The sequence below is a fragment of the Grampus griseus genome (assembly GCF_964374135.1).
Source record: "Grampus griseus genome assembly, chromosome: 15".
Taxonomy (NCBI): domain Eukaryota; kingdom Metazoa; phylum Chordata; class Mammalia; order Artiodactyla; family Delphinidae; genus Grampus; species Grampus griseus.
In genome coordinates this window covers 76,195,486-76,208,927 of record NC_139009.1, presented here as the reverse complement: position 1 = coordinate 76,208,927, position 13,442 = coordinate 76,195,486, and the positions used below count along the sequence as shown (strand labels likewise).

General features: G+C 45.1%; 1 protein-coding gene across 1 annotated transcript; it reads left to right on the top strand.

The window, feature by feature from the left end:
• Window positions 1-702: 702 nt before the first annotated feature.
• LOC309834145 (histone-lysine N-methyltransferase SETD2-like) lies at window positions 703-7,906 on the top strand (the record flags this gene model as incomplete). Its single annotated transcript, XM_082672765.1, is given in 6 exon segments — window positions 703-835; window positions 1,301-1,435; window positions 1,438-1,558; window positions 1,560-1,611; window positions 1,615-1,899; window positions 1,901-7,906. Coding segments are annotated over 6 exon segments (6,732 nt in total).
• Between the last annotated feature and the right edge of the window lie 5,536 nt (window positions 7,907-13,442).

Genomic DNA, 13,442 nt, shown 5'->3' with positions numbered 1-13,442 from the left:
ACAGAATCTGTGATCTAGACCCTAAAGCCTATGTGTCACTTTTCCATCAGCTGTCAGGATGTTGGTGAACTCGTCTATGGAAATAGATGTCATTTTTATGAAAAGTGAGCATTTTGGGACCCTTATATATGTTGTATAGGTTCTTTAAAACGTTTAGTTTTACAGGGAAACTTTTTTTTATAATAAAGATATTCAACTCACCATGAAAAGCATAAGAGACTTAGAAAAATAACTAAGACCTGCTTATAGTTGAAGGCCCAACTACACAAAAGTTGGATTTGAAGGTTGTCCCTTATCTATTTTCTGATAGCAAATGTTGCAGGATTGTTTGTTTATATTAATGTGTTTCAATATATGTTAATTATGAATAGAACAAGCCTAGAAAGTGATAAAACCAATTCACATTCAACTTGTCAAAAGAAATAGTAATAAGCTTATTCCCTTAAGTGAAGCATGTTAACCTCTTCCCCACCCAGGTTCTAAAGTAATTCATAAGTAGACAAGAGGTATGTGGAACATGATGTATTATCTTTATTACTAATAACTCTCATTCTCTAATTTCAGCCTTATATCTGTGTAAAAGAGGGCTTCCTTACACTGAGCCCCATAATGATACAGACATACGCATCCAGCTGCAGACAGCACTGGACCCAGACTGTTTTGCCACCTGCCCTTGTAAGACTTATGGAGAAATGGGGCCCAATGCATGCTTTCTGTGAGCAGCTTATTCCCAAAGAGAGGGGAGAAAGTGCTACTCATGCTCACTTCTTTGTCCCAAACTCAAGCAAGTCATCACACCTCTACCAATCTAGGTCCAACCAGGAGACGGAACACGGTAAATTTAACCAGAATTGTTAAGCTATAATAGAGTGAAATACAATTACCCCTCTGTATCCACGGGTTCTGCACCCCGGATTCAACCAACCATAAATTGAATTGCAGTAGATTGAATCCTCGGATGCAGAATCCTCCAATGTGGAGCCCCGGGGTACTGAGGGCAGACTGTACTACTCCATTTTATATAAGAGACTTCAGCAATCGCAGGGGACTGGGGGGGCAGGGGGAGCCTTAGAACCAATTCCTTGCTCATGCTGAGGGATGACTGCGTGTTGAGAACTCTTAACCCTAGGGCAGAGGGACAGTACCCAAGGAAAGGCAAGCTTGGAAGTGGATCCCCCTCTGGCATTCATACCTTTGATGGAATAAAATGTAAAGGCAGGACAAAAAAAATTAAATACAGAATTCTGTTCGGGCCTTCTCCCTCCCTAATGCCCAGTGTGCATCTGCATTACACATTAAGCAGACCTCCTCAAATCTTCACGATCTAAAACAGAGAGAGATGATAAGTATTTTAGCTACTCAAAACTTGAAAGAGATACTCGTTATATATCTTCTCGCCGTAGATCAGAGAGAGAGCGAAGGCAGAGCAGGTCTCGTTTAAATCTGACAGAGGTTCTAGAACTATTTCATCCTATTCTCGGTCAGAACGATCCCATTATGACGACTCTCATTATGATGGTCGTTACCATAGGAGTTCCCCTTATCGAGAGGCCACGCTAGTCTCGGCCATACACAGATAACAGGTCAAGACAAAGTTCTGACTTGGATGGTTAGTACAAGAAGACACACTCAAGGCGCACCTCGTCTCCTCCTTGCTCTTACAGGGACCTAAGGACGCCATCCTCCCATTCTAAATCTGATGGAGACTGTAAAACTGAGTCCTCTTACTTAGAGATGGAAGAAAGAGGAAAGGATTCTTCAAAATTAGAAGGAGAATCCAAAAGGACTTCGGAAAATGAAGCAACGAAAAGATGTTATTCTCCCACTAATGAACAGGGATTCCGACGCGGGTCATCATATTCCAAGCACGGTAAGAGTGCTTCCCGTTATAAATCTGCCCCCTTCAAAACCTGAACCCAAGTCTGATAAATTTAAAAATTCTTTCTGTTGTACAGAATTGAATGAGGAAATCAAACAGTCTCATTCTTTTAGTTTACAGACTCCTCGTTCAAAAGGTAGTGAATTAAGAGTGATTAGTAAAGTTCCTGAAAGAGAGAAGATTGGGTCTCCATCTCCATCAAATCGATTAAATGATTCACCTACTTTTAAAAAGCTAGATGAATCACCTGTTTCTAAGTCTGAATTTATAGGACATGATAGCCACGATAGTATTAAGGAATTAGACTCTTTATGTAAAGTGAAGAATGATCAATTAAGAAGTTATTGTCCCACCGAATTTAATATAAACGGATCTCCTGGGACAGAATCTGATTTGGCAACATTTTTCACTTCTAAACGTGACACTGTTTTGATGTCTTCTTATGATAGTGTGACTGGATCAGAGGTATCCCCTTTGGTCAAAACGTGCATGCTTTCATCAAATGGATTTCAAAACATTAATAGATGTAAAGAAAAAGACTTGGATGATACTCGCATGCAGCACAGTAAGTCAGAAAGCCCATTTAGAGAAAGAGAACCTCCAATGTTGCCACACCAGGATCAACTCATATCTTTGCCAGTTATGACTATAGATTATTCCAAAACAATAGTTAAAGAACCAGTTGATGTGAGAGTTTCTTGCTGTAAAACCAAAGATTCAGATATATACTGTACTTCAAACGACAACCCCCCTTCTTTGTGTCATTCTGGATCTGAAAATACTGAGCCTTTAGTAACGAATATTTCTTCAAATAGCTTCATGGACGTGCATTTGAAATCAAAAACAGTTATATGTGATAATGGAAGTCTGACAGATCAGCACTCAGAATTTGCATGTGGAGAATATAAGCAGAGTGTTGGTAGTACTAGTTCAGCTTCTATTAATCATTTTGATGATTTATATCCACCTACAGGGAGCTCATGTATTGCTTCATCTCTTCAGAGTCTTCCACCAGGGACAAACGTAGACGGTTTAACTCTCTTGCAATGTGGAGAGAATACATCTCCAGTTTTGGATGCTGTGCTGAAGAGTAAAAGCTCAGAGTTTTTAAAGCATGCAGAGAAAGAAATAATAGAAGTAGCTAGTGGCCTTCCTGATTCAGGAAGAGGATTTGCTTCCTGGGAAAACAGGCATAATAATGGACTATCTGGGAAATGTGTGCAAAAGGCTCAAGAAGAAGGGAACTCCATACTGCCTGATAGAAGAGGAAGACCAGAAATCTCTTTAGATGAAGACGGTGGAAGAGGACAGGCACATACTTCTGATGACTCAGAAGTTGTATTTTCTTCTTGTGCTTTGAATTTAATCATGGAGGACAGTGATGGTGTAACAAATACCTTAAAATGTGACAGTAGTGGTCATGCCTCAGAGATTGTATCCACTGTCCATGAAGATTATTCTGGTTCTTCCGAAAGTTCAAGTGATTCGGAAGATACAGATTCTGATGATAGCAGTATTCCAAGAAACCATCTTCAGTCTATGGTGGTTGTGCCAAAGAATTCTACTTTGCCCATGGAAGAAACAAGTCCTTGTTCTTCTCAGAGCAGTCAAAGTTACAGACACTATTCTGACCACAGGGAAGATGAGCGATTGGAGCCAAGGAGGCATTCATATGAGGAAAAATTTGAGAGCATAGCAAGTAAAGCCTGTCCTCAAACTGAGAAGTTCTTCTTTCACAAAGCAACAGAGAAGAATTCAGAAATCTCTTTTACACAGCCCATCCAAAAACAGATAGATAATCACATGTCTGAAATTGCTTATCCTCAGAGTGATGGGGTTGATAGTACAAGTCATACAGACATAAAATCTGACCCTCTAGGTCATCCAAATTCTGAGGAAGCAGTGAAAGCCAAAATAACTTCTAGGCAGCAAGAAGAGCTGCCAGTTTATTCTCCTGATGATTCTGAAGATGTCTCAAGTAAGTCTCGGCAACAGACCACTTTCCCTAACAGGCCAGATAGTAGACTGGGAAAAACACAGTCAAATTTTTCTTCTTGTGAGATCTCCCGAGTGGATGGCTTCCGTTCATCATCGGAAGAGCTCAGAAACCTAGGGTGGGACTTCTCTCAACAAGAAAAGCCTACTACCACATATCAGCAACCTGACAGCAGCTATGGAGCCTGTGGTGGACATAAGTATCAGCAAAGTGCAGAACAGTATAGTGGGACATGTAATTACTGGCAAGCCAACGGCTACTGGGATCCAAGATCAGCAGGTAGACCGCCTGGAACTGGGGTTGTGTATGATCTAATTCAAGGGCAGGTACCAGATTCCTTAACAGATGACCGTGAAGAGGAGGAGAATTGGGATCAACGTGGAGGATCTCGCTTTTCAGACCAGTCCAATAAATTTTTTCTGTCCCTTCAGAAGGACAAGGGGTCCGTGCAAGCACCTGAAATAAGCAGCAATTCCATTAAGGACTCTTTAGCTGTGAGTGAGGAGAAAGATCTTTCAAAAAACTTAGAACAAAATGATAGGAAAGATAGAGGGCCTCTTAAAAAAAGGAGACAGGAATTGGAGAGTGATTCTGAGAGTGATGGTGAGCTTCAGGACAGAAAGAAAGTTAGAGTGGAGGTAGAGCAGGGAGAGACAGCAGTGCCTCTAGGCTCAGCATTGGTTGGGCCTTCGTGTGTCATGGAGGACTTCAGGGACCCGGAGCGGTGGAAGGAATGTGCCAAACAAGGGAAGATGCCTTGTTACTTTGATCTGATTGAAGAAAATGTTTATTTAACAGAAAGAAAGAAGAATAAATCCCATCGGGATTTTAAGCGAATGCAGTGTGAGTGTACACCTCTTTCTAAAGATGAAAGAGCTCAAGGTGAAATAGCATGTGGGGAAGATTGTCTTAATCGTCTCCTCATGATTGAATGTTCGTCTCGTTGTCCAAATGGGGATTATTGTTCCAATAGACGGTTTCAAAGAAAACAGCATGCAGATGTGGAAGTCATACTCACAGAAAAGAAAGGCTGGGGCTTGAGAGCTGTTAAAGACCTTCCTTCAAACACCTTCGTCCTGGAATATTGTGGAGAGGTACTTGATCATAAAGAGTTTAAGGCCCGGGTAAAGGAGTATGCACGAAACAGAAACATCCACTACTATTTCATGGCCCTGAAGAATGATGAGATAATAGATGCCACTCAGAAAGGAAATTGCTCCCGGTTCATGAATCACAGCTGTGAACCAAACTGTGAGACTCAAAAATGGACTGTGAACGGACAACTGAGAGTTGGGATTTTTACCACCAAACTGGTTCCTTCAGGCTCAGAGTTAACATTTGACTATCGGTTCCAGAGATATGGCAAGGAAGCACAGAGATGTTTCTGTGGGTCGGCTAATTGCCGGGGTTACCTGGGAGGAGAGAACAGAGTCAGCCTCAGAGCAGCAGGAGGGAAAATGAAGAAAGAACGATCTTGGAAGAAGGATTCGGTGGATGGAGAGCTAGAAGCTCTGATGGAGAATGGTGAGGGTCTCTCTGATAAAAACCAGGTGCTCAGCTTATCCTGGCTAATGGTTAGAATTGAGACTTTGGAACAGAAACTTACCTGTCTCAAGCTCATACAGAACACACATTCACAGTCTTGCCTGAAGTCCTTTCTGGAACATCATGGGCTGCCTTTGTTATGGACCTGGATGGCAGAGCTACGTGATGGCCGGGAAAGTAACCAGAAGCTTCAGGAAGAGATTATAAAGACTTTGGAACATTTACCCATTCCTGCTAAAAGTATGTTGGAGGAAAGCAAAGTGCTTCCTATTATTCAACGTTGGTCTCAAACCAAGACTGCTGTCCCTCAGCTGAGTGAAGGAGATGGGTATTCTAGCGAGAATACATCACGTGCTCACACACCGCTCAACACACCTGATCCTTCCACCAAGCTGAGCATAGAAGCTGACACAGACACCCCCAAGAAGCTAATGTTTCGCAGACTTAAAATTACAAGTGAAAATGGCATGGACAGTGCGATCTCTGATGCTACCAGCGAGCTAGAAGGCAAGGATGGCAAAGAGGACCTTGACCAGCTAGAAAACGTCCCTATAGAAGAAAAGGAACAACAGCTACTCACACAACAGCTGCCTGAATCTAAAGTTGATAGTGACATTGCTGTGGAGGCCATTAAGCTACCCACATCTGAACCAGAGGCTGACACTGAAATAGAGCCTAAAGAGACCAATGGCACAAAACTAGACGAACCTATTGCTGAGGAAACACCATCCCAAGATGAAGAGGAGGGTGTATCTGATGTGGAGAGTGAGAGGAGCCAGGAACAGCTACATAAAACAGTAGATATAAGTGATTTGGCCACCAAGCTCCTGGACAGTTGGAAAGACCTAAAGGAGGTATATCAAATTCCAAAGAAAAGGCGAACTGAAAAGGAGAGCACAATAACCAAACGAGGAAGGGATGCTATTGGCTTCAGAGATCAAACAGTTGCCCCAAAGACTCCTAACAGGTCAAGAGAGAGAGACCCAGACAAACACACTCAAAATAAAGAGAAAAGGAAACGAAGGGGCTCCCTCTCCCCACCACCTTCTGCCTACGAGCGGGGAACAAAAAGGCCAGGTGGCAGATATGATACACCAACTTCTAAAAAGAAAGTACGAATTCAAGATCACAATCAACTTTCTACAGAGGAGCATCGAAAGTTGTTTGAGCAGGAGGTAGCTCAGCGGGAGGTTCAAAAAAAACAGCAGCAGATGCAGAACCTGGGAGTGACGTCTCCACTGCCCTGTGACTCTCTTGGCTACCATGCCCCTCATCACCCCTTTGCTGGCTACCCACCAGGTTACCCCATGCAGGCCTGTGTGGATCCCAGCAATCTTAATGCTGGAAAGGTGCTCCTCCCCACACCCAGCATGGATCCTGTGTGTTCTCCTTCTCCTTATGATCATTCTCAGCCCTTGGTGGGGCATTCTACAGAACCCCTTGCTGCCCCTCCACCTGTGCCAGTGGTGCCACATGTGGCAGCCCCTGTGGAAGTTTCCAGTTCACAGTATGTGACCCAAAGTGATGGTGTGGTACACCAAGACTCCAGGGTCACCGTCCTGCCAGTGCCAGCCCCAGGCCCAGTCCAGGGACAGAAGTATGGTGTTTGGGATTCAAACCAACAGTCCGTGAGTGTACAGCAGCAGTACTCTCCTGCACAGTCTCAAGCAACCTTATATCATCAAGGACAGGCTGCTCCAACTGTCTATGGTGTGACGTCACCCTATTCACAGACAACTCCACCAACTGTACAGAGTTATGCCCAGCCAAGTCTTCAGTACATCCAGGGACAACAGATTCTCACAGCTCACCCACAAGGAGTGGTGGTACAGCCAGCCACAGCCGTGACTACAACAGTTGCACCAGGGCAGCCTCAGCCCTTACAGCCACCTGAAAAGGTCGTGACAAATAACCTCTTGGATTTACCACCCCCATCTCCTCCCAAACCAAAAACCATTGTCTTACCTCCCAACTGGAAGACAGCCCGAGACCCAGAAGGGAAGCTTTACTACTCCCATGTGATCACAAGGCAGATTCAGTGGGACCCTCCTACTTGGGAAAGCCCAGGAGAGGATGCCAGCCTTGACCATGAAGCTGAGATGGACCTGGGAACCCCAACATATGATGAAAATCCCATGAAGACCTCAAAAAAGCCTAAGACAGCAGAAGCAGATGCCTCCAGTGAGCTGGCTGAGAAAAGCAAACAAGTATTCAGAAAAGAGATGTCCCAGTTCATCGTCCAGTGCCTGAACCCTTACTGGAAACCTGACTGCAAAGTGGGAAGAATTACCACAACTGAAGATTTCAAACACCTAGCTCGCAAGCTGACTCACGGCGTTATGAATAAGGAGCTGAAGTACTGTAAGAACCCCAAGGACCTGGAGTGCAATGAGGATGTGAGACACAAAACCAAGGAGTACATTAAGAAGTACATGCAGAGGTTTGGGGCTGTTTACAAACCCAAACGGGACACTGAATTAGAGTGACCATCAGGGCCAGGGTGGGAGGACGGGCAAGCTGGTAGGAGAGACTCTGGGGAGAAGAAGTCCCGTGGGCCCTCTCTCCCCACCCCACTGTCAGGGCTGTGCTACTGATGACACATCACACTGAGGAATTCAAACCTGCAGAATGAGCTCACAAAAATGAGGTCCATCTACAACAAGCGGTCCTTGGTTGTGAGCTGTCGGTAGAGGCCATCTGAGGCAAGGGTTTAGGCCCTTGAGTCCTTCCCTTCCGAGACCCCGGCCAGGCCTGACCCCACTCTCAAGGCTGGGTCTCCTCCTTGGCCGTGCTGTCAGCGCACAGACTCATGCGCATCCCCACCCATGACCCCTTACCCTGACGATCTGTATTATATTTTAATGTATATGTGAATATATTGAAAATAATTTGTCTTTCCTGGTTTTTGGCTTTTGTTTTGCTTTTAAGCCTCTGCGTGCTAGGATCACAGAAGACTTTGTAAGGATGGTTTAAGTTCTCCTGCAAGGTTTAATGTGTTATCATGTAAATATTCCAGAGCAGGCTGCCTTGTGGTTCCGGCCAGCCTTGTGCTATGTTGATAAGATTGATTTACTGCTTAAAATCACTTTACTTGGGCTTCCCTGGTGGCACAGTGGTTGAGAGTCCGCCTGCCGATGCAGGGGACACGGGTTCGTGCCCCGGTCCGGGAGGATCCCACATGTTGCGGAGCGGCTGGGCCTGTGAGCCATGGCTGCTGAGCCTGCGCGTCCAGAGCCTGTGCTCCGCAGCGGGAGAGGCTACAGCAGTGAGAGGCCCGTGTACCGCCAAAAAAAAAAAAAAAAAAAAAAATCACTTACTTTATCCAATTTTTACTGAACTTTTTATATAAAAAATAGAATCAAAGAAAAAAAAAGCATAAGTCTATGCCTTCAACTTCTAACAGGTGGAAGAGTTCTCAGTGCTCTCTGAGAATCTGCTTCCCAGGTTATAATACTCAGTTTGGCTCCAAAAGAATTCTCTTTTTCTTAACTTTATAGTTAATTGAATTTTGGAGAAGGTGCGGTTGCAGACAACCACTGGCTGGTGAGAACGTTTGCTGGGTTGCCTGTCCCAGAACTGGTTTAGGGTCATCTGATAAACAGGAAACAATCACCTAGGACACAGGCAAGCCAAGGCATGTAAGCAGGTTGCTGAGGAAGCTGGGATGTTTCTGCGGTGCCAAGCCAGAGCGGACACTGCCCACCTTGGAAAGGTCTCAGGAACAGCCCTGCAGGGGGCAGCAAAGTCAGGCCTGGTCATGCCTGGGAGTGTGCGTGGTGAGAGCTGTGGGTTGCTACAGCATGAAGCCAGAAGCACGTGGTGTGCCTCTTAAGACCGCAGCAAGGTGATCACCAAGGCTCCTGGGCTGGAGCTACAAGGTAGTCAAAGGACTGAGCACTCTGGGTGTGCAATTGGAGAATGAATTTGGAGCTGGGAAGCAATAAGTTCATAAGCAGCTCAGTCGACCCCTTTGACTTCTCAACTTTCATATGCACCATTCTACACACATTTCAACGCCTGCCCAGCAAAGAAACTACATTTTAGCAAGAAACAGCTAACCCTCTGATAAGTGAAGTTCTTGCCCTTCCCCCAGGTAAAACACAAAGCCCCAGCGGTCATTGAATCCATTGCTGCCTATATTAATTAGGCCTCAATTTCAGTCTTAGGTCCCACTAAAGACTACATTGTAAAGTTGACCTCCACCTAGTGTTATATAAAATTAAAATGGGAAGGAGAAGTTAGAATAAACACATACATATAGCAGAAAATATGCAAAGCTACCAGTCCTGGTTTCTGTAGTTATTCATGAGGTCAGAGTTGACGTCTATAGCTTCCACCTTCACCCACTTATTCCTTGTTTTCCTTGCCCACAGCCAGAACCCACAGCTCCATCCAGATTCTTTACTGGTAGAATGATTCAATCCTTCCCTTCTGAATGGTCTGAATCCTCAATTGTCCTGCCTTTTTCCAGTTCCTGTAGCTTTACATTGATCTTTACTGTTGGCATGGAAGTATTGAAGGGAAACTCAGAAAATCTCCTGGGTTCCAGAGAAAATCTCCTGGGTTCCAGAAAAAATCCTCCTTGCTTCCATAATAAAGGCAACCAATTTCCTGCGGTAACTGAGATCATAACATCAATAGATTAACATTTTTCACCTGTTGGTTCAGTGGTATAAGGAGTGTAAGATGGCCAGGGGGCAGTCTGTGGTAGGCAGAATTCTAAGATGGATCCCACAATTCCTGCCCCCTGGGGTAAACACCAGTGTAATTTCCTTTGAGCACTGTAGAGACCTGTAAATACAATTGGATATCACCTTCATGATTATAAACAATATGGCAAAAGGAATTTTGCAGATGAAATTAGGGTCCCTAATCAGCTGACTATAATTCAAAGGGAGATTATCCTGGGTGGGTCCAACCTATCTAATCAGGCAAGTCTTTTAAAAGCAAAAGTTCTATTCTCCAGGATAGATCACATGCTAGGCCACAAGACAAGTCGCAGTAAATTGAAGACTAAAATCATATGTTGGGCTGCACCCCACAGGCCTGCAAGGCTTGTAGTTGCCAGCCTCAAGACTGAAGAAAGAGCCTAGAGACAGCAACAGAGACATCAGTGACTTATTGGACAAGGGATCTTACACACCTGAAGCAAGGTCCTGGAGCAACACCTCAGGGTTTGTGGCAGACAGCAAGCAGGACATGGCAGCAGTCTTTGCTACCCGGGGGTGGAGGAGGCTACCATTTATAGGGGGAATTAATGGTCAGGTTGGCTCATAAAATCACCAGAGAGACCAGCAGCTGGGGCAGGAAGCAAGCACATAGGCGGTTACTAATTAAGGCCTATAATTAAGAAGATTGGATAGTCATGTGAGTGAAGCAGGTACTGGCTGAACAGGGGATATACAGAGCAAGAGGACAGTCATCTTGAACGGCGTGGTCAAACACTCCACCCTTACATACCCTGTACGACCTCTATAATCTTGGCCCGTACTTCTTCTGCTATATCCCCAAGGACAGGTACGTAGAAGTGCAGATGCAACCAAACACCACAACTGCCATACAGACAGTCCAACAGGTGGGCAAGCTTTGGAACCAGGAGCTTATCAAGTCAATTCTTCATGGACTCTCAGAGGTTGACAATGGTATTTCGCTGTAGAGCCAGCAATCAAACTCATTTCTCAGTGAGGCCACCATCGTCACCCAGTCCACAAACAGATTCCCTTCACTCAGAGTAGGACAAGCTGCAAGGTATCTAATAGGCACAATATAGGGAAGATCATGACCATTAAGCAAAATACAAGCAGTAGGGCTTCCCTGGTGGCGCGGTGGTTGGGAGTCCGCCTGCCGATGCAGGGGACGCGGGTTCGTGCCCCGGTCCGGGAAGATCCCACATGCCGCGGAGCGGCTGGGCCCGTGAGCCATGGCCGCTGAGCCTGCACGTCCGGAGCCTGTGCTCCGCAACGGGAGAGGCCACGACAGGGAGAGGCCCGCGTACCGCCAAAAAAAAAAAAAAAAAAATACAAGCAGTAACATCATTCTGGGGTAATGCCACCCCTGTCTACGCGTTTTGTCCTGGCCTGCAATACCATACCACCTGCCCACCCTCAGTCTCCACAGCCAGTGCCGAAAACTGGAGAGGTGGTGTAACAGTACACAGGGTTAGTATAATGGTGCCTCTCTACAGTAGAGGCCTGGATTCATTACCTTAGTAATCTGAGGTGGGGCTGGGTAGAAGACAGGTAAAATCTGTACATCCCTTTCTGATCCTATTCCCCAATGGGACAGCAAACCCAAACCACTGAGGACTTACCTACCAGTCCTAAGGGCTATTTATAACATGTTCCCCTGGGGGTAGATCCTGTGAAGGGCAAAAATGAGTTGCTGTCCTGACCTGTAGTTGGCAACAGTCCTTCGGTGGTCAACAGTTCAACTCGAACGGTGTTGACTAGTTACCTCTGGGTTAACATGGCGTCGGCACTGGGATAACTGCTCCTGGGATGTGTCCACGTGTTAAGAGTGAGTTTCCCACCTCAACTGTTGTTTAAGTAGTCTCTTCGTAGCCCGGTAGCAGTGGGGTTGTAAGGCAGGTGGAAATGCCCCTGTATGTCCTTTGTATCGGCCCATTCCTGAACTTCATGGGCAATAAAGTAGATTCCTTGGTCACTATCGATGTCCACGGGGATCCTATATGTTGCATACAAATGAATAGTGGTTTTTTGCATGCTCAAAGAATCGGGTAGGTTTTTTGTAATGTCTTCCACCTGTTGTAATGTTTCGTAGACTGCCTATAGTTGTTGTTCCGTCACACTCTATCATTGCTCTGCCCCCTTCCATAGTTGGGACCAGAAGCCCAAGGGCACTCTTATTATTTTGCTGTTGCCACAGACCTCAACCAAACACTCCCGGGTAACGGGCCATGTTAATTCACAAGTCTGTCTCTGAATTCATATCCCTAAAGCCTGTGTCTCTAATTGTTTAGGGGTGGTAGGTCAGGGGTATGCTTGTATTTTGTAGATAATCCAGGTCCTTGAGTTTTGTCTCTATTCACCAGCCACCCCCGTGCAGTCAGATGAATGAGGAGCACTGGGCTGCTACTTTTAAACTGGGAAAAGACTGAGGTTAACAGGATATCATCAACATAATGGAAGAAAAAGACATCTCTCATGGAACACAGCTACCACAAGGCCCCACATGCTAGTAGACGGCCTCCTCCCGATCACCTCCACAACTTTCTGTTTCCCGTCCTTATGTCCTGACATCTCAGCTCCCAGGAGTTTTCTCACCTAGAGACAGCAACAGAGACATCAGGGATTTATTGGACAAGAGAAACCTACACATGAAGCAAGGTCCTGGAGCAACACCTCACTGTGCGTGGCAGACAGCAGGCGGGACATGGCAGCCGTCTTCACCACTCCGGGGAGAAGGTGGCTACCATTTATAGGGTGAATTGGCCAGATTAGCTCATCAATTACCAGGGAAACCAGCAGCTGGGGCAGGGGGCAAGTAGGAGGCAGTTATAATTAAGCCCCATAATTAAGAGGATTAGAGAGTCATGTGAGTAAAGCAGGGACTGGTTGATCAGGGCAGGTACAGAGAGCAAGAGAACAGCCATCTTGAGGGCCTGACCATACATCATAGCAAGCAGCTTTTCTGACCCAGTGCTATGAGACTAGAAATGAACTACAAGGAAAAAACTACCCGAAACACAAACACGTGGAAGCTAAACAATATGCTACTAAACAACCAATCGGCCATTGAAGACATCAAAGAGGAAATAAGAAAATACCTGGAGACAAATGAAAATGAAAACACAATCCAAAATTTATGGAATGCAGCAAAAGCTGTTCTAAGAGAGAATTTTATAGTGATACAAGTCTACCTCAGAAAGCAAGAAAAATATCAAATCAACAATCTAACCTTACATCTAAAGGAACAACAAACAATACCCAAAGTTAGTTAAGGAAAGATATCAAGATCAGAGCAGAAATAAATGAAATAGTGACTAAAAAAAAAAATAGAAAA